We start from the raw sequence: 21,036 nt of genomic DNA on the forward strand, positions 1-21,036 counted from the left end.
ATCAGCTCTCCAGCACCCCCTATGGCTGGCCTGGTGAATTACAGGTAGGTGGAAAGACAGAAGTCTATCCCAGTCCGCGTCTAACCGAATTTCTTCTTCTGAAAATTAGTTTGTAAAACTAAATAACAAAAATCATGACCATACTGCAGAAACAGTTAAAGGAACTTTGAATGCATTCATTAATATCCGGAAATATGAAATCAGTTCTCTCTGACTTAGCAGCATAGATTAACAGTGAAAACACTGAAGGAAACTCTTTAGAATACTGAGCAGCAAATGTTCTATCACTGGTATTACAGCAAGACATGAGAGTGTTGTTCTCAACACACATGCAACTTTGAACTTTGGCTATCCAAACAGAGCTTTCTGAATCTCAGTGTCTTCCTAGAGCCGGTGCCCAGGGTGAGCGGGCGCTGCGAGCGAGGCCAGGGCGCTGCTGCCTGCCCAGGGCCAGCCGGGGCCACAGACGCCCACCCACCACACGCGACCCGCCCAGTACCAAGGTAGTTGTCGTCCTCTGCTGCTCCAGAGTGGCTGTGCTGAAGAATCTCAACGTTGGTTGCTCCCATTGGGATCTTCACAATGTCATTATAACCTGCAAAGATATTTCATACGCGTGAGCTTTCACAGAAGCAGAGGGCCTGGCGGCTGCTACTGCGACGGACCACGGGACAGGTCACTATCCTTTTACAAATGATGCTGTGGTTGTTTCCTGTAAATCAGCGTTTTATACAAATTAGTGACAACAGAGAAAAACAGTACTTAGGATTCTTAAGGTACAGTGTCTCCCAGATTCTCATTCTAAAATTCTTTATACAAAATGGTACAATGCTAACATGTTCACATTTATTTTTAAATTAGACTAATATTCTTATATTTTATACTTTTTGATAAATGCAAATTTCAGATGTTATTCACAAATCCAGGATGTCAAATAATCCATCATTGTTAGACTATGTTCCTACAGAATCAACAATTAATAGCAAAATAAGGAAACTCTTAATTTCACTACTAAAAATAATTAGTGGATAGTTTTAAGCTGGAAATCTCTATATCTGTCCCCAACATTTGACATTAGTTTTAAATCTACTAATAAACTTGCTATGCTAGGAATACAAAGTTGCAGTGAAATGTAAGCCCAGTTTGCTCCACGAGACCACACTCAGCATCAGCGGCACTGCCTAATGTGGGAGGGCACGGTTCAAATGGTCCCTAGAGAAGGAAAAACCACACTAAAAATGTTAGTATTCCATTGTAGTCCAAATGCTCCGTATTTTGTCAATGTACTATGATATTATTTAACGTTATTCTTTTATTTGGATTTTCCCATTTCATACATGAAAAGAGAAGCTGGAATTTTCCTCAAACAGCCACTTTTGACAAATGGAGAAGTGGAAAGAGCTGGAAAGAGCTGGAATTGTCCACCCCCTAGCTCTGCCTGCATGTTTTAGAGCACCCTAAGATGTGGTGGACGGTCTGATGATGTCCACTGGCGGTCGGTTTGAAGTCCCCAAGGCACATTTTCATCTCACTTTTTTTTTCCCTAGAAACCCTTCCCGCGGGCCATCTGGGTATTGACTTCTTTGCTGAGGCCTTTTCTCAAACCAGCAAGTCTCCAGCCTTGGACTGTCCAGAGAATGAAGAGGGCCGACCACCAGGGGGCAGAAGTGAAACCAAGGCCAGTCAGGCCTTTATTTTTTAATTTTTAAAAAAGATTTATTCATTTGTATTGGAGAGGCAGATTTACAGAGAGGAGGAGAGACAGAGAAGATCTTCCGTCTGGTTTTGTTTCTGGCTGTGTAATGGGAAGTTTTAGCACCTGCTCATTGCCCTGACCCTGCAGGTCCTGCTGCTTCTCCACTGGCGGTGCCCGAAGCTGAGATTTCCCATCTGCCCTTGCCGTTTCTTGAGCCCGAGAGCTTGTCCCCTCCCGCGTTTGTCCCAAATCTGCAGTCCTTGTGCTGTTCATATGGAACCAAAGGCTTTTCTCTGCGGGGACAGTTCCCCATGCAGCCTCCTGGGGCCTGCGTAGGGCGCTGTGGCTGGTCTGCAGGCTATTCATCTACAAGTCATTTTTAACCAGAAGATTTTCTCTAAGTTTCATAGAGACAAAGCCAAATATCTCTGACAGACATACACAAAATAAGTAAGGAGTTCAAACAGAGCAAATCATTCAGAAATGAAGATTTTTAAAAGATAGAAAAATAAGAACTACAATAAAACTAAGAGATAAATATCAGCATTATCAATAATAAGACATTATCAATAATGCCCATTGTGAGGAGTTAGTGGAACATTGCAACCCTGCCCCATGGCACTGCACCTGACAGCCCTCTCCACCAATCCCTCACGGCCCTGAGACGCCCCACCTGGCATCACCTGTTCTCTTGGCGTGCTGCCCCTTCCCCTGCCCAACTGTTGCCCTGTCCTCTTTCGTCTTGCCCCACCCTCCCACCATGGAGGAGGCGTCCCCTTCCGTCTCTCCCTCTGCTCCCATCCCTACCCTGCTGGGATAAAACACCTCCTAGGCGCCTCGCTGCATCTCGTATTTTGGCTTATTGCAGCAGAAAAAGAGTTTAATTGCAAAAAAGGACTAACACCCATACATAAAAGAATTATATTTTACAATTCAAAGACCTAGAGGGACTGAACAGATAAATCGGGTAAAGTAGGGAATTAGAAACAAGCAGAGCTTACCATAGCGAGCATTGTTGAAGACACCCGAAATGGTCCTGCAGGAAGAGTTGTCCCCACCACACACTCCACACTTGTCTCTCTTGGTCTTGGAGTTTAACACGTGGTCACAGCCAGCTTGCTTCAAAACAGTGATTGTAAAAAGGATGCACTGTAAGCCTGGTGCCTTAAGCAACATTGTATTCAGAACAAAAGGACACATAACAAACACTGTAAAACAACAAATATTCTTCCCACTGATAAGAGACCATTCCTGTTTCAAAGGACTGTCCCCTGGCTTCTCACACCAGAAACAGGCTCCCAGATGTTCTGATTTAAAAACATTGGAAATGAAAAGCCAAGAATCCTCACTCTAAGAATTTCAGTGAGACGTATTCTCGCTACCATTCAAAAATCACTCTAGTGTAATTAAAGGAGACAAAACTATGAGCATTTAAGCAACACCTTAGAATATTCCCCAAAGCTGTCAAGCAGAACGCCTTTTGTAACTCATGATCTAAAAACTCTGTGGACAAACTCAGTTGACACCACGACACAATTCTTTTCTACAAAATCAATGCAAAGCATAACATGTATATTAAATTGCATGAATAAATGAATTAAAAGCAAATGGTTTTTTCCGCAAGTATTTTAAAACACAAATGCAGCTGTTGTGCGTATCTCACCTTTTCAGAATGGTCCCCCGAGTTTAGTGATCCCCAAGTAAAGTTTCCTAATCCCCAGGAATTCTATACACAAAACACCTCCAAAATGGACATTTCGGCCAAATGTTTTCTTAAACTAACCCCACCCACCATGCACAGAAAATTTCAGCATGCTTTTTCATCTCATCCATTCTCTCCTGAAATCCTGCTGAATGGACAATTTTTCTCTAATTCCAAGAATTCTAAAGATTCTAACAGGCAAATCAGAGCCTATTCTCCACTTCATTTCAAACCCCTCTTTGGGTTTCCACTGGAGTTTGGACAAAAAGTTCACCTAGCTACATTCACCAGTCCCCACCACCAGCTCTTGTTGGCATCCTCATCTCTCTCCAAAGGTGCTTTCTTCAACACTCAGCGGAAGCCTCAAACACTCCAGGAAGGTTTCTCTGCGCCCTGCACCACCTCCCCACACAGCACAACACTCGCTCTTCACTCTGCATGCCACCTTGCAGATGGCCACGCAGCACTGCCTCCTTACTGCTCACACTCCAGTCCCCCACCAAACTGTGACTGCCCAAGAACCAGTTCTGTTCTGCCTTTGGGTCCTTGTGAACCTGGGAGCCACTCAACCTTATTAACGACACATAATGAATTCTTTCAAATGGACATTCAGACACACAGGGCCACCCTCATAGCAAAATGGGTAAGACCACTGCCTGCACGGCCAGCATCCCATATGGGGATCGGTTTGCATCCTGGCTGCTCCACTCTGATTCAGCTCCCTGATAATGGCCTAGGAAAAGTGGGGGAAGATGGCCCCAGTACTGGGGACCCTGTCACCATGTGGGCAACCCGAAGGAAGCTCTTGGTTTCAGTGTGGCCCAGCGCTGGCCACTGTGACCATCTGAGGAACGCACCAAAGGATGGAAGATACTGCTCTAATTAATCAAGCAATCAAAATAATAACTGGGTGAACAGAAGGCAAGTGCCTTTCTGACTTTTCATGCAGCAGCAGTGTGGGGCCGACTCACCCGGCACGTGCCTTGCACACAGATGTCACTGGTCTCGACCCCACAAGGGGTGCCGTCTGCAACCTTGTCCCTCAGCTGGTAAAAACTGGTGGTCCCAGCGACGCGACAGTACAGCTTGCAGCGATCCTTCATGGCTACTGCACCGGGAGAAAAAGTCACATTTTCGGTATTAAGAGGAAGAAAACTCCACGTTGTCCAGTCATGAGGAAGCAGAAGTCTCCTCCCTGAAGAAGCTACTTACCCCCGCTGTACTTGGGCAGCCAGCGCACGTTAGGGGAAAGCCCATTGATGTTGATATGTTTACCGTCAAAATCAGAACACTGCTTCTCTCGGAAGTCTTCCTTGCCTTTTGGACAGGAATCAGTGTTACATGACCGAAACCTCATCTTGCGGCCCACACAGTACTTTCCTCCGTTTCTTGGCCTAGTCAAATTCATTACAGTTTGAAGGGCATCAGTACCGCATCGTCTCCGCATCAACTTCTAAAGCTTCTTAGGATCTGTGCTATGCAGAGGCAAGAGCGTAGCAGGGGCTTGTGGGAATGCTGCAGGTGGTACACCACGAAGATGCTCACGGCATGGATGGACACCAAAGACTTAAGGGCAGAAGGCATAACTTATTCCTGACAGGATCAAGAAACTGACAGGGACTTGTTTAAAACTGGAATTTTTCCGGCATCGGAGGAAAAGTTGCAATTGGCCAAAGTCACAACAGATGAGGTCACGTCAAATGGAAAGGAACTGTAGCTACACCTCTCTCACAGCTACCCTCACTTGCCAATCAATTCAATGAATGCTCTGGGATCAGTCTATTACCCGTCTCTACATCAACGGGGGCAAGGAAACAACTGCTCAGAGACTTCTAACAAAATTTAGCTATGCTAAAATGCAAACAGATTTTATTCATAGCACATCACTTTTCTGCATCCAAAATCCTCGCTAACAAAATTCTGGAGTCTTATTGCTACATAATCTTACCAACTTATATATGCAATGGAAAATTTATTTAATGATCTCTATCAAGTTATTTTCAATAGTTTGATGAGGGTTGACTATTCAGCTAAAGACAGTTACACATCTGCATGATGAGAAGCAAGAAAGAAAACACAACAGATCCAAATCACACAGAACAGTAAAGATCTTGTGACAAAATTCTGTATTTTGTCCACAGGAGTTGAAACACATGTGAAAGCAGATGGGCCCTTCTGTCAGGGATACAGTAGACATGAACACTATTGGTAATTGTCATCACTCAACTTTAAAGAAAAAAACAAAAGTCAAGCAGTTGTATCTCAATTCAGATTACAAAGTGTGATTTCTGAGACTGAGACAGCCTCCTACACTCCAGAACTGAATCTCAGAACCTTCTCACTGACCTCTGCTCTGAGACTGAGTGACAGTGAGGTCTACTTTCAGGAACCTTGAGATAATCTTAGTTTACCGTGACATAAAACAGACATACTCAGGATGGTTACAGAGCCTGCTTGCAATTCTGACTCCACCTCCACACGTTCTGGAACAAGCACTGTAAGGTCCCCAGGGTCCCCAGCCACCATCTACAGGACGCTGCTCCATCTCTCTGTTTACACACAAGCCACGGTGGCAATGCTAGAAAGAGAATAAACGCACAAAGAAATGGCTCCTAAATATCCAATGAGAATACCATAGGTACCAGTGAAGAACAGACTATAAATCATTTAGGGAAAAAAAACCTTAATAATCCCAAATGTGATCACACTTGATATTGCTATCTACTGAGAAACTGCTCAATATGCAGAACTGGAAAAAACATGAATATCGTTTTCTTCTTGAAACTTAGCCTCATGAAAGCAGAGTATAAAAATTAAGCAGTCAAGTAGAAAACACTCCATTTTGAGGATTTTTGTTTCTATTTGACATCAGGGTGACACAGAGATCTTCCACTTGCTGGGGCACCCCCCAAAGAGCTGTCAAAGCAGAGGATACGCGAGGCCAAAGCCAGCAGCCAGAAACTCCATCAGGGCCTGCCCTGTGAGCAACAGGGGCACAAGTACACGGGCCACCGTCTGATACCTTTCGAGGCATATACATGTTTGCACTCTTGCAATGAAAAAAGAGAATGCAGGGGCCTGCATGGTTGCACAGGGAGGAAACCCACTGCCCAAGAGGCTGGCAGCCCACATGGGGACCATTCAATTTGCAGCTAGTCTACATCCAGTCTAACTCCCTATTAGCACACCTGATAAAGCGCTTGGGCCTCTGCACACATAAGGGAGACCAGGAGGAAGCTTCTGGCCCCTGGCTTTGACTTGGCCCAGCCCTGCTGCGGCCATTTGGGGAGAGAAGCAGTGGATGAGCACTGTCTGTAGCATCTTGGCTTTCTGCTTACACCAGTCACACAGCCACAAATCAAGGTGGAGCAGTGACCCATGGCAAGGCAGCCACGGTTGGTAAAGGCACGTGTTCAGCTCCTGAGCCATACTGATCTTTCGAAGCTTCAGTTACAGCCACAGCCAGAGTGACCCGCAGGTGGCCCTGGCCAGCCAGGGCTAAGGAAGGTTCCTCCCGCACTGGGGTGCTCAGGGGACACCGTGTCACGTCCCCTCCGGAGCCCTATTTAGACACAGTAAATCTCACGCACTTCATACACTGAAAGTCAAGAAAGGTCTGAGCGAGTCGCACAGGCTAAGAAAGGTCTGAGCGAGTCGCACAGGCTAAGAAAGGTCTGAGCGAGTCGTACAGGCTAAGAAAGGTCTGAGCGAGTCGCACAGGCTCTCCTTGAAAATCAAGAAAGGTCTGAGCGAGTCGTACAGGCTAAGAAAGGTCTGAGCGAGTCGCACAGGCTCTCCTTGATATTGAACTGAACCACTGCATTCCGGGGAAACCTCCTTGCACTGTAGAGACAACTTGCCAAAATATTAATGTCATGGTGTTAGTACTCAGTTTTCATAACAAGTCTATGATGTATTCAAATGATATATATGCATAATTGTCTATCTAATTACATATAACTAATATTTTCCTGCTGTTCTCTCACAAAGAGAGTGAAGTTTACAATTTAATTCGGCTGACTACGATTGCACTACATCCAACAAACAATTCATTCAGGCAACCTGACGGCAGGGGACAGCGAGTCGCAGGCAGCGAGCCGAGGCGTACAGCAGCCACATCCTCGGACAACATCTAGACGAGAGACTCACCCTTGGAGAGAACCTACCATCCCGGGCCCGCAGGCCGTCCCGTCGGCCAGCGGCATGTGCTGAGTGCGGCAGCCCCCGTCCACGCCTTCGGTGCCTGTGCACCACAGCCGTCGGCACTGCCTCTGCAGGACAGCAAGGACACGGGTGAGGCCCCCGCCGACCGGCCGGCCCTGGGCCCTCCCGCACTGGCTCTAGGGACCCACTCCGCTGCCCTGGCTTCACAGCTAGAGCCCCAAACAATCCGCAAAAACCTTTCTACACGAGTTTCACTCACTGGTTTTTCTCTTGTACCCTAAAATGGCAAAACTTAGCTTTCACATGTTGGTGGAGGGGGAAGCACTTCATTCAGACGCTGAACAATGGGAGAAATGAATCAAAGGGGAAATATTTGAAATTATGCCAGAGACTCTTTTTTTCCATCTTTACAAGGTATTTTTCTAAAGGACTTTTTGTTGCTAAAAAGTGACCTTCCAGAAGCCCCTTTGATACAGTGGCCAGAATGTATGAAAAATACCCACAGAAATACCAGAGGGCCTACTGAAGCTCCGACTTGGGAATATAATGCGTGCTTTCAACCTCTGAACAAAAGGTTCCGAGGTGTCCACAGGGGCACAGGAGGTGGACCCAAGAGATGTCTTTTTCTGAATTTAAATTCCAAGCTTGTCCAGCCTCTCAGCCAGGCTGGAAGGGAGTGTATCTTTCACAATGAGCTATTGTGGTCAGACTCCCTTTCCCTTATGGTGACAGTGATGACCGGGTAACATCCATCACATGCCACACACAGGCTCCTCCCTGCACCTGCTAGGAAGTACCTTCATTCGTTCATGCAACATGTGGTCAGTGTGTCAAGAGTGGGTGTTGGGGACACGGACGCACTGAAGGGAGTGCCCAGCCGGGCTCACCTTTGGCAAGGCAGGAGGGAGCTTGGCAGAGGAATAAAGAAAAGGAACAGGCTGCTGCTCTGCATTTGGCAAACTGGGGACACGGACCCCAACCACACCCCACGCTTACTCCCAGAGCACAATGCGACTGCAGGCTAAGACAGTGCAAGTGGGCATCAGCTATTTCAATGCAAACTAGAAATACTCCATCTGCAAAAAATTCCCCCAGTGCATTAAAAACAAATAACTTAAAGAAAACTGAGCAAAATGCCCTCAACCCTGTCCCTTTCTATTCAAATCTGTGTAGAGTAACTACACTCTGCCAGAGGTCTTTGGAAGATTCTGTATCGGGTCCAGCGCGGTAGCCTAGCAGCTAAAGTCCTCACCTTGAACACAGCAGGATCCTATATGGGTGCTGGTTCTAATCCCAGCAGACCTGTTCCCATCCAGCTCCCTGCTTGTGGCCTGGGAAAGCAGTTGAGGACGGCCCAGGGCCTTGGGACCCTGTACCCGCAAGGTAGTCCAGGAAGAAGTTCTGGCTCCTGGCTTCAGATTGGCTCAGTTCTGGTCATTGCAGTCGTTTAGGGAGTGATTCAGTGGACGGAAGATCTTCCTCCCTGTCTCTCTTTGTCTCTGTATATCTGACTTCCCAATAAAAATAAAATAAATATATCTTAAAAGGACTCAGTATCCAACATTACCATTTTCTCAACACACCTCTCAAAAGTCATCGGCAAGCCAGCATTCTGAACCGCCACCGTGCTCAGATGCTACAGCCTCACCACGGCTGTGGGACATGGGAGTGAACAGCAAGCAAATCTAAGTCCCTACCGCAGTCCTTGGCACCCAGGGAGCCTCACACAGCTTTCCCTTTCCCCTCTGCTTAACCCCGTCTTGCCAACCCGAGACGGAGCCATCCTCACCAGGTAGGGACACACTTGTGAGCCAGGCCCAAACATGAGCTCGCACTGCTGGTTCACGTCGTACAGCAAGCCAGGAGGTTGTGAAAGGAGGCTGTAGGCTCTTCCACTGGGTTTGTCGAGCAGGCACTCCCCGTGGCCAGTGCTGGGCCGAGGCAGAAGACAAGACATCGTAAACTCACAGGAAGGGCTGCAGCTCAGGAATCTGCATCACATTTTCTGTGGTTCTTACTTTCAAAGAAAATAGTGGTCTTCTCTCATAATTTAGAAACCAGCTCCAACAACACAACACCGGGAAACTACAACAGCCCGCCACACACCTGCCAACCAAGGGCTCCGAGTGTGTGTGTGAGGGGTGTGTGTGAGGGGTGTCCATAGCACGCCTATTTGAGGTATGTGTGAGGTGTGAGAGCTGTGTGAAGTGGGTGGGTGTATGAGTTGTGTGACGCGTGTGTATGTGAGGTGCAAGTGAGATGGGTGTGTGAGGTGTGCATGTGTGTGAGGTATGTATGTGGTGTGTGGGGTGTATGTGAGGAGTGGATTGGTACATATGTGAGGTGTGTATGTACTGTGTGTGAGGTGTGTGTGTGTGTGTGTGTGTGTGTGTGTGCATTCAATGCCTAACAGACCTGAACCACTCACAGAGCACTCTCGAGTCAGAAGCACGCACTCATCAGAACATTATTCACAAAACACCTGCTCTTGTCACACCTGGGGTGCCCTGCCCTCCAAGCTGCCGTCCCGTCCGGATGCATTTCAGGGGCCTTTGACAAGGCGGGCTACTACGTGTGGACAATGGTGGGATTTGCAAGGCTTCCGCCATCTCCCCTCACAGCCCCTCCAGGACAGCACGCACACAGCGCACAGCTGAGAGCAAGGACTTTGGCTTTGAGGGGACTTCAGCCTCAGCTCCCCCATTTCCCAGATTGCACAGCCATGGACAAATGGACAAACTCTCCCCCCGGAGCCCATGTCCCTGCACGTAGCAATGCTAGCAGAACACATGAAAGGACTGAGTGACTTAGAAAGTGGCTCACAGCATGGGCCGTGCCTGCCGGGCAATGTTCAGTCCAGCTGACACCGAGAACATTCCACTGTCCCAACCAAGCTAATAGCGACCATTTGGTCCTTGGCAGCAATTCCAAGCAGTTATTTGGGAAGGGCAGGGGTGGAAATCTTGGCTGGCTAAAAGGGCACATTGATTTTTCAATGTAATGGACATGTATCTTTTAAAACTTTCATTGAAGAGAATGAGAATATGATTCCCTCACACACACACAGAGCACATCGCTGGCATTACTGATCAATGCGCTCAATCAACCACTGATCAGGCTACGAAGCCATCATGCACAGGGCAGTAACTGCACACTGTGCTCGGACGCAAGTGCCCAGGCAGGGCCAAATGATCCCTGCTGAATATACATATGGGACACATTTATGCACAACTTTATCTATTCCCGCAGATCTCACGAATAGAGACAGATAAGCAGCACTGCTGGTGCTGGTAACTTGGTGACTGGGAAGTATTTTTCTGCATTTATACAAAGCTGAGACTCTCAGTGAGTCTCCCACAACACAAGTTTGCAGCACCAGGAAGGGCTTAGCTACTGCTTCCTAAACAGGAGTAAAATAACATGCTTTGTTTCTCAACATCAACTTGCCAAGTGGAAATGCACTTAAATCGAAGCCAGGGAACACCCAGCAAAATGTGCACTGTCCTGAAAAATCCACAAATTTCCAACCTATCGCCGGGCGCACAGGCACCTCAGCTCAACTTACTCAAGAAACTCAGTGAGGTACTTCTGACTACACTTGGACCAGGTCCAGGGACTCGTCTGGTAGTTCAAAGTCGGAGCCATCACGTGATACGGATGCTTGATGCCAACTTCCTTACACTTGAAGCTATCATCGTGTGGAACATTAAACCTGCAAATGAAAATAACTACTTCATAAAGGATGTCACAGGAAGCTCTCTCCACAAGCCACAGACCCCAGACATTTAGCTGATAACGTGAAATATCAATGAATCACACCCCATTGGAATTGGCACTCTCAATTTCTTCATAAGGAACTGGCCGTGTTCATGATCAAGATCAAATTGTTTCCCAGAAATGACTTACAAAAGCCACTGAGGCTCCAGAGACGGGACCACACCCTCCAGAGCACGGAAGAGACTCAAGCTTTTTGCAAACTCCATGGGAAGTGATCATGCCGACGCTCTACTGCTGTCTCCAGGCCAAGCCAGGAAAGCGGGGTGATCAAGCCTGTTACAATAAAGGGGCTCCACTCCCATCAGCCGGGCCCAACTGGGATGATTCTGCAGAGGCTGAGTTCAGAGGGGTTTCCAATATTCCCAAAGAGCCCCCAGGACATCCTGAGAGTCCAAGGCCTCCATCCTTTGAGTAAGAGAAGCACAGAAGGTCTGACAATGCAGGAGAACCACCTCAAACACAACGAAGGACACTACGCTGTGCCACAACTCTCGTGGGAGGAGGGAGCCTTTTAATGAGCAAAACCTCCCTCTGCCGCAGCTCTGAGCGGTGGGACCAGAAATGAGGTGGTTTTTACCAACATTCTGAGAGATGTCCAGACCAGAGGCCCAGCAGCACCTTTCAAAGCTGCGAGTGTACACAACCAGGGCATGGACAGGACAACACCGTAGAGGGCTCTGGAGCAAGCTGGTAGGGGAAAGGGCCACAGACAAGACGCCAAGGAACAACCATCAGGTATGGGACAACAAGCCAGGCCACTTTTAGGACAAAGGGATAAAGGGCATGGGTGGGCCACTGGGCTTGGCGTTGCTCCAACACTATACACAAGACAACTCCATAGCTCTGTCTCTGCTCAGCCTGGCAGACCTAAACGAGGATTGCAGAAGACCCAGAGCTCGCATTCTGGGGAGGAAATGTCACTTTTTGGCATTCTGTGCATGAGCAGAGGTGCAGCCCCAGGCAGCAGTGGTACTCACACGTGGCCCAGCTCGTGGGCGATGGTGAAGGCAGCGCTGAGCCCATTGTCTTCACTGACGGAGCAGCTCCGCGCAGGGTCACACAGAGTCCCCAGCTCTGCAAGCCCTGGACAACGTCAAGGGGACAGCTCAGCAAAGCGGAAATGCCATCAAACTCACCAAGTAAGACCTGAACTTTAAGGCATCTTGCCATCAACATGACCACCTACAAACTAACGCAGCACTGGCCGCTGATACTCAATAAATATTAATACTGCATATCTGATCTTATAAAATGTCAAAGAAAGAAAACTCAACTTAAACAAAGACCGTTGCTTGCTAAAGGTTGGGAGGGGAAGCAAAGTTACAGGACGTTGGGATATAAATATATATATATGTATGAAACTGGGTATAATTCACTCTTTGTGACAAATATACTAATTGAGCTGTTGATATGAGGAGAAGCTGGTTAAGGCTTACCGCTTGTGACAAACATCACTAATGTAAGATGTTAACAATAGAAGGAGCTGGGTAGGGACTATATAGGAACTGTTTAACAACTAACAAAAGACAAGAACACAACAGCTCTAAAGATTTACCAGAAAATGGGCCAGGCGGCGAGGCCTAGCGGCTAAAGTCCTCGCCTTGAATGCCCCGGGATCCCATATGGGCGCCGGTTCTAATCCCGGCAGCTCCACTTCCCATCCAGCTCCCTGCTTGTGGCCTGGGAAAGCAGTTGAGGACGGCCCAATGCATTGGGACCCTGCACCCGCGTGGGAGACCCGGAAGAGGTTCCAGGTTCCCAGCTTCGGAATGGCGCGTACCGGCCCATTGCGGCTCACTTGGGGAGTGAAATATCGGACGGAAGATCTTCCTCTCTGTCTCTCCTCCTCTCTGTATATCTGGCTGTAATAAAATGAATAAATCTTAAAAAAAAAAAAAAAAAAAAAAAAAAAGATTTACCAGAAAATGGCACATTTAGTAGATTCAGTTATAACTAAATGAGAAAAACTATGTTAAATGCTTATTATGGTACCTGGCAATTAAAGCATGTTGAACAAAAGTAGGACACAATAAAAATTATTACGAGTACTCAGTAATTCCCAACTGCCTGAGCAGCAGGAAATGTATCCTACGTTAGGACGTAGTCAGTCCACTGTAGCAGTGGATGCTCTGCTGTAAGGCGAGGACAAGCTGGGAGCCAGGTAGCAGGGTCCTCTGACATAATACCACAGTTTTCTTACTGATAGTCTGTAAGACTGAGTTGTCCATTTATCTGCTCTCCTAGGACACCTCCTTTCAGAAAAGAAGATATTTCATATTTAAGATAATCATTTTTACCATCAAATTTCAGAATTTTTTTGGTATAAAATAAACATAGTTGCATCAGCTGCTATGCTGTAGCTCTCACCCCAGGCAATAACCCTTTCATTCGTAAAAGTCAAACCTATGGACATCTTTATAGCATTGAAGGTTAATGCCCTCGGAATTAAAATGCTTTTGCTTTGTTTTAAGAGAAATGCAAGTTAAACTGATGAACTTCAAGAGGCGGGAAAAAGCCAGAGACAAACAAGTTCATTAACCAATATTTTCTTAGCAAGAAGAAAAGATTTCCCCTTTTTCTGACCCATTGCCAAAAGGCCTTCTTTGGCGAAGTCTCCCTCAAACTGAGTTTTTCTTAGTTAAAAATCAATACCAAAATCAAGCAAGCAAGCATGAAATGGTTTAGCAGTCTTTTGTAGCCAATAAGAAGGAATTCATCTGATTCTAAACTCACGAGTAATTTTTCTGGGCAATTCTCATTTTATTAAAAATACCTTCTTTGCAAGCTAAAACTGAAAGACACAAAAATGCTAACCTCAAAACAAGTGTGCACGCTTTGCTACATTATAGCTTTCCTACTCCCTTCTGCAAAATTGAAAACTAACAGCAAGCTGCTGAATTTTAAATACATGGAAACCACGAAAGACTTGATACCAACAAGTTGTGGAGAACTCTCAAAGAGTGAGAAAACAGAAAAACAGACAGTTTTCTTTCATTTCATTCTGTTTAGAAAAGGAAGTAACAATGGCCGGTCAATATACGATCACTCAGACTCAATGGCGATCATGACTCTAATGAAATAATTACATTCAGAATGACAAAGTGAGAAATCTAAAGATACCTTATTGAGGCAAAGATATAATCAAAAGGAATGTTGATAGCCCATTGGTAGTGATATAAACCGGTATCTTATAAAGTTGAATAATGGCACATTTAGTGGATAGCAATCTAATCCTAGCACTATACCTCCTGACAACAAAATCCATCCTGGAAAATGTTGGAATGAGCTGAAATTATCCTCTGGTAAGGCTTGAATGTATAAACTCTTGGGTAAAGTAGTATACAGCAGTGAGAATGCACGCATCACAAATGTGAAAGTTCCCAAAGAAGTAAAACCAAGTAATTCTTTAGGAACAAATCCATCTGCCATAAAATCATTCTTACAAAATACAGAAAGAATTGGGAAATGGGAAACCAATAACATTGCCACCTGCTAGGACAAGCAGAGATGGCCAAAGGCCAGAGTTCACACCAGAAAGCTTACGTCTGGCAGCAGGTTCACGGCATCCATCTCATTATTCTGCTTCTTACTGGCACAGGGACTATTACATGTGATTTATCATAAGCCAAAATTATATACTAAAACACTGTAAATTAGACAAATACGTTACAGCCCTTGGTAATTGACAAATAAAACTTCTTCTGAATTAAATAACAGTGATAATGTAATAATTTAGCAAGACAACTAATCAAAGGAAATTACTTAGTTTTAATAACATAGTCAATGATTACGTAGGTTAAATTTAATTGAAAAATAACTTACCTAATGTGTCACATTTTTCCTTAGCTCCACAAATGTCTTCTCTAAAAAGAAAAATAATTTTTCACTTTATTTTTTAAATTAAAATTTATTAGCACATGCTAATACGGTATAGTATATAATCAGTAGTAACTAATACTAATAACATAAAATAATGGATTAGTGATCATTTAAGGTTTTCAGTTTAAGATGTTTAGTTTTTCAATAAACCAAAGCAGTCATGGACCAAGGCTGAGCAACGGGTATAAAATTAAATCAATTTTGTTTTCATTACAGAAATAGAACACGGGGCCACATGTCCGTTTCTATACATGGCTGAAAGCTTTTAGTTCCGGATTCTGGAAAGTTAAGAGGCTTTTCAGATAAGGCCCAGGAGGACCTCTTTGTAAAACCAGCCAACCAAATAACGATCCTGGGATCTCTATGCCCTGACAGTGCCCACAATACCCGAACTGATACCTTAACCAAAGGTATTACAGAGTTTTCCAAAAGTTCAGGGGCATGAAGCTACTGAAGGCTCCCCTTCTGCAGTGTTCGTAAAGTGGACAGTCCTTTTATAACAGCAGAAGGTGCTTTTCATATAAATGAACAGAAGAATAAACTCAGCAAGGCAGCACGGTAATTAAGAATAAAAAACGGGGGGCGAAAATTAAAGTATAGGAATCAAAAAATACACAAACTCAGACACTCTTCCTTCCTGTGACTGAACCACCAACGGGGAAGAACCAAGTCTGCTCTCGGTTCTGTAACTATTAATTTCCAAATATCACTCCTGACTCTCTTGTTTTACCATTAACATCTTAAGGAAATTACTTTGGATCACATCATTACTCCGCAGCTGGACAATGCTAATTTCCTAAGGAACTGACCAGTATTCTGGTCTCAACTTGGCTAGAACCTTCATTCAACCGTTTTTGGGAGAATTCAAGGCCTTGTGAAATGCTTCTACGAGTTACAGAGTGAGTGCGAGGACAGCTCCTGTGTACCGCACCTGGTGATGAGAACAGCCGTGTCGTGGTGGGAGGGGTGTGCATCGTCCAGAACATTCTGAGTTTGCTGCCATGAGCAGAAGTTTTGTAGCGTGCTTGCTGCATTGGAACTGATGAGTGGTCCTTCCTACACGACAAGCAGCTCTGGGTGAGGTGGGCGCCTCCACGCCCCCTCATCCCACCACACTCTCAGCAGCCACACCACACCACGTACAGAGGAGCAGCTTACAGACAAGCAAGGAGTGGCACCACTCCCTTCCACGGACCTACGCACCAATGCCACAACCACTGAGCCACACTACTACCTCCCCACATAGCCACCAAGTCCTTACACTCCAACCCTTCTACCTCAGGATTATAACAGTAAATGTTTGCATGCATTTCATTTGGTGGATGGTTTGTTTATTGGCTTGTTCATATCTTTACTGAACTGGCTCAGTGAACCACTGCTGTCCTCGCATGAAAACAGTAATTCAAATCTTCTGAAATCATTCCAAATAAAATTTTAAAGCAAGCTCATTTCTGGTGAATTCTGTGATTTCCATACGTTCTATAAAAGCCCAATACAAACCACATTACTCATCTTTGACCCATTTCTTACATGTTCGTTGTGAATCACAATTATTTTTACAACTACAATGTTCACAAGATTTCCAATACTTGAGTCCCTGTAGATCGCTGCAACCTGCAAGAAAATAAAAAAGCAAAGTGAGATGCCTGCCACGCGGGGTTCCTCTGGACGCACACTGAGTCCAGCCTGAGAGGGCGACGCTCCAGCCCAGCTCATCCTCATGTGCAGTCCCAGCCCCTCCCGTGGCAGCAGAGCCTCCAAGGCTGGGACGCAGGTGTCAATGCCTCTTTGACTTCATTACTACCTCAGTGAGCCCAGTGAGAACAGCCTTGAGAACCAGGATCCTGGACCAGGCTCCTGAAACCAGCCCTTGGAAGGGTGTCACCCACAGAACACCGGGCTGGTGGGGGACGCAGCCTGTATGCCAGGTCAGACTATCAACAAATCCCCGAGCTGTGTGAGCACGTCTCAGTGTCTACACAGCAACCTTCTCGATGATTCAGCAAGAAATTGGTTGCACTTGGGCTCATGATCCACGGTGTACACAATCATGAAGTCCACAAAAGCACAAGGTTTACCTGTTTGCTGCCTGGTAGCTTCACCTGATCTTACTGCCCTCAGTACCCATTTCCAATTATCAACATGGTTTTGAGTTTGTAATATTTGTCACCACTGAAATCCACAGAGACAGATTAATCTAGAACCATAATACACGGCCCCCGAAAAGGCCCTGGTCACAGTAGACCTTGATTCTCATAGACCGGAGAGCACAGGCTCAGGGGAGCATGCCCATTGGGATGGGACATTCTGAAGAGCCAGCTCACACTGTGCCTAACATCTGTGCCCAAAGAATTCTGGAATCAGCTCGTATCACCCATGTTCTCGCCTTGCACGCACTGGAATTCCATGTGGCGCCAGTTCCAGTCCTGGCGGCTCTGCTTCCCATCCAGCTCCCTGCAGGTGGCCTGGAAATCAGTTGAGGATGGTCCAAAGCCTTGGGCCCTTGCACCCACGTGGGAGACCAAGAGGAGGCTCCTGGCTCGTGGCTTCGGATCAGCTCGGCTCTGGCCATTGCAGCTGCTTGGGCAGTGAATCAAGAGAAGGAGGATCTTCTTCTCTGTCTCTCCTCCTCTCTGTATACCTGACTTCCTAATAAAAATAAAATAAATCTTAAAAGAAAAAAACTCGTCCATGGACAACCTTGATTACCCCAGGGCATCCTACCGCACATGGGGGAGTACCACCTTACAGCACTGACTCTGATTTCAATGTCAAAGCCAGGAGGCCGACTTTCCTGAGGGCGATGACATCACCAGAAGTCCACAGCTGTTCCAGAATCAACCCTGGAAAATCACTCTGGTGACCTCAAGTGCCAGAACTAAGCTGACACCACCACTTCTCAATGGCTGCAGTCACTGCACTCTCCTATTTCGAATTTACAGCTTACCTAGAAATAGCTTGTCCCTTTATCCTCAAAACACAGGGATGAAAGATCACTGTGCCGAGCTGTCATTTAGAGAATGCAGTAAAAGTCAAAACAGCACTCCTTTTCCTCTGCAGAAACTGGGAGGGTTTTTAAACTCAAACCAATGCGACCAGGGCAGAGCACGGGTGTGACAGAATGGCTGCAGCAGTTTAAGTAGACTCCGAGATGGGTAAATGCCTTAAAAAGCTGCCCGAGGCTCAGAATGGGGCTCTTGTGAACTGAATCTCAGCGAAATGCTACCTGGGTAGAACTGACTTATAACCTAGAGTTCAGGAAAAAACACCTGTTAAAGAACACTTGGAAGATGGAGCTTCAGGGAACACAGACGTGTGGCCAATTCTACTCACAATTGACATGAGCGTGAGCACATAGTGCTGCAGATGCTGGCCGTGCTGGCGAGCCATCCTGGCGTCGGCTGTGACCATGACTTCCACGTATCTCGGATACGACAGAAAGCGCTTCCTCCTGGAATGCGCCTGACTCTTTCCCCCTTCCAACGATGAGTTCTTGGAAGGGTACTCTACAACTATGTCCTGGATATTCAGACCTTCATTCATGTCGCTGTGCTTATGAAATGAGAGAGCAGCTTTCTTTATTTGACTCTCTGGGTGGGGGAAGGAAAGAAATAATGCAGAGTCATTAAATAGGACATGACTAAAAGGACTGCAAGAAAGCAAAACAGCCAAAAACACCCAATACTTCCACATCACTCCCAATGTGGAACAACAGAGGGAGAAGAGCAAGGATTAGTTCAGCCAGTATCACACAACATCAGCACAAGCATTACTGTTAACTGCTGAATCACGCAACAGCTAGTGATTCAAAACCACAAAGTCAAATATTCATATGCATTTTATAAATCTTAATTATATAAAACACCTCTGGAACTTTCACAATTGCTTCATGTAACAGTGGCTAACAGCCGGACTGTTACATCTGTAAGCACGATGCAGAGAGGTCACATGTTCGAATCCCTGGCCGTCCGTGCTGATGGAAAACCCATCAGAGGCAGCAAGGACTCTTCTCTGCTTTTGACTCGGCTCACTTTCCTGGCATCTGTGTGATGGCATTCCCAGCAGAAGGGGGACCCTTGGGGTCATGAGAGCTCTTCTGGCCCACTGGTCCTTATATGCTTTCTGGTGAACATTGCTATGAACGTGTGTTTCCTAGACCTAGAGCAACTGCAATGCCAGATGGGAACATGAGCTCTACACCAGGGCAAAGGGAAAGAGGATTTCAAGAAGTTACCAGAAGAAAACGGTGGAAATACAGTTATCAGAGGAGTGTTTCCGACTCTGGGGTGCCTGGGCTCCAGCCAAGCCCCCAGTTCCAACTTGCAGGGGTACCTGCTCTGGGAGGGAGTGGTGATGGCCCAGGTAGGTGAAAGCCCAACACACACACAGGAGACACGGATCTGGTCCCAGCTCCAGCCCAGCCCGTCCCCCCGCGGCAGGCACCGGAGGTGGAACCAGTGGGTGGCAGTGTTCTCTCTTTCTCTGCATCTCAAGTAATACATCTTTTAAGTTTTTAATTACAGAAACATCAGAATATCATTACCGTGAAATAAAACATTTGCAAGCATATTCCAGGTAATTTTATTTGAAAATTTTGCACCAAAATAAACTTATAGAACCTATGAAATAACCCTCATATGGACTCAACAACACCCCCAGGGTGGGTTCTGTCACTGATCCCACCTTACGAGTAAGAACTCCACAACATACCTGTATACACACATGCAATGAAAAGAAATGGAGCACACAAACCCAGGCTGGCCCTGGCAAAGGGGAACGGAGCACACAGCACTGGTCATCCAGCTCTGAACCAACAGCGACTTCACACGGCGGGGAGAGGCAGGCAGGAACCCCCACCATGAGTCCCCACCTGAAGACGTGCCGCTGGACAAGCCTGCAGTCTTCCCGGAGCCCAAGTCCATGTTGGAGAGCTGGACAAAGAGCTCATCCAGGTATGCCCCTGTCCACCCACAGCTCTGCCACACAGAATGGCCTGGAAGCTACACGTACCTGTGGTGCTGCAAGGCTGCCAATCAAGTAAGGAGTGATAGAAGATAGTGAATGGGCACAGCACTAAAGCACGAATACCATGAAGCGAAATACATCATAGATACTCAAGATTTTCTCGTTGTTGTTTCAATTAATTTGGCAGATGGAAGACTTTTACAACAACAATTTAAAAAGGAGACTACATCAAAAACCATTTAGATTATTGATTCTCACCATTGGCAGCTCACAGTCTGAGGACTCAAAGATGTTACGTTAGAAAAAAAAAAGACCTATGCGGTACATACAGCAAACACACGGGAATGGGACTTCAACCCGGCACGTCAGATGCCCACACCCCACACGACAGCGCTCTGCCTCAGGGCCTGGCTGCAGCTCTGTACTGCTGCAGCAAGCAACCGTCAACCCACACAAGTGGGTCCTGCAACCCAGGGGGAGATCTGCATTGCACCCCAGATCCCAGACCCGACCTCAGCCCAGCCTAGGCCACTGCGGGCATCTGGGGAATGAACCAGCAAGTAGGAGCACAACTTGCTCTCTCTCTCTCTCTCTCTTTCTCTCTGATTGTGTATTCTCTCTCTGTATCTCTCAAATCAATTTAATCTCTTTTAGTCTAAATACAAATATATTCTTAAGATTTAGGTAATGAGCCAGAAAGGTGTAAAACTTTATTCCCCAAAGCATGAGCTATACTGAACAGGTGTGAGACACAAGAGAAACAGTAACAGTAAAAACGCTTTAACATCTTGGTGCCCTTGAAGTCATTACCACATACCGGGTCTATTGTTGTAACATCAAGAAATTCTTTCAT

The 21,036-nt window shown here is 46.2% G+C and overlaps 1 protein-coding gene across 2 annotated transcripts in view; it reads right to left on the minus strand.

The window, feature by feature from the left end:
* ADAMTS20 (ADAM metallopeptidase with thrombospondin type 1 motif 20) overlaps nucleotides 1-21,036 on the minus strand; it is a 72,950-nt gene that overhangs the window by 32,809 nt on the left and 19,105 nt on the right. Inside the window, exons 4-16 of one of the 2 annotated variants that reach the window (XM_058655820.1) lie at nucleotides 18,552-18,808; nucleotides 16,749-16,832; nucleotides 16,150-16,274; nucleotides 15,162-15,202; nucleotides 12,317-12,422; nucleotides 11,128-11,274; nucleotides 9,352-9,493; nucleotides 7,565-7,669; nucleotides 5,831-5,976; nucleotides 4,611-4,792; nucleotides 4,370-4,506; nucleotides 2,698-2,815; nucleotides 500-595 (exon numbers count right to left, since the gene is read on the minus strand). In XM_058655820.1, the coding sequence (XP_058511803.1) occupies nucleotides 500-595; nucleotides 2,698-2,815; nucleotides 4,370-4,506; nucleotides 4,611-4,792; nucleotides 5,831-5,976; nucleotides 7,565-7,669; nucleotides 9,352-9,493; nucleotides 11,128-11,274; nucleotides 12,317-12,422; nucleotides 15,162-15,202; nucleotides 16,150-16,274; nucleotides 16,749-16,832; nucleotides 18,552-18,808 (1,686 nt within the window). Of the gene's footprint in view, nucleotides 1-499; nucleotides 596-2,697; nucleotides 2,816-4,369; nucleotides 4,507-4,610; nucleotides 4,793-5,830; nucleotides 5,977-7,564; nucleotides 7,670-9,351; nucleotides 9,494-11,127; nucleotides 11,275-12,316; nucleotides 12,423-15,161; nucleotides 15,203-16,149; nucleotides 16,275-16,748; nucleotides 16,833-18,551; nucleotides 18,809-21,036 lie in introns of those variants that run through there. The other variant, XM_058655819.1, reaches the window with a different exon arrangement.

The sequence above is a fragment of the Ochotona princeps genome, chromosome 27, assembly GCF_030435755.1.
Source record: "Ochotona princeps isolate mOchPri1 chromosome 27, mOchPri1.hap1, whole genome shotgun sequence".
Classification (NCBI taxonomy): domain Eukaryota; kingdom Metazoa; phylum Chordata; class Mammalia; order Lagomorpha; family Ochotonidae; genus Ochotona; species Ochotona princeps.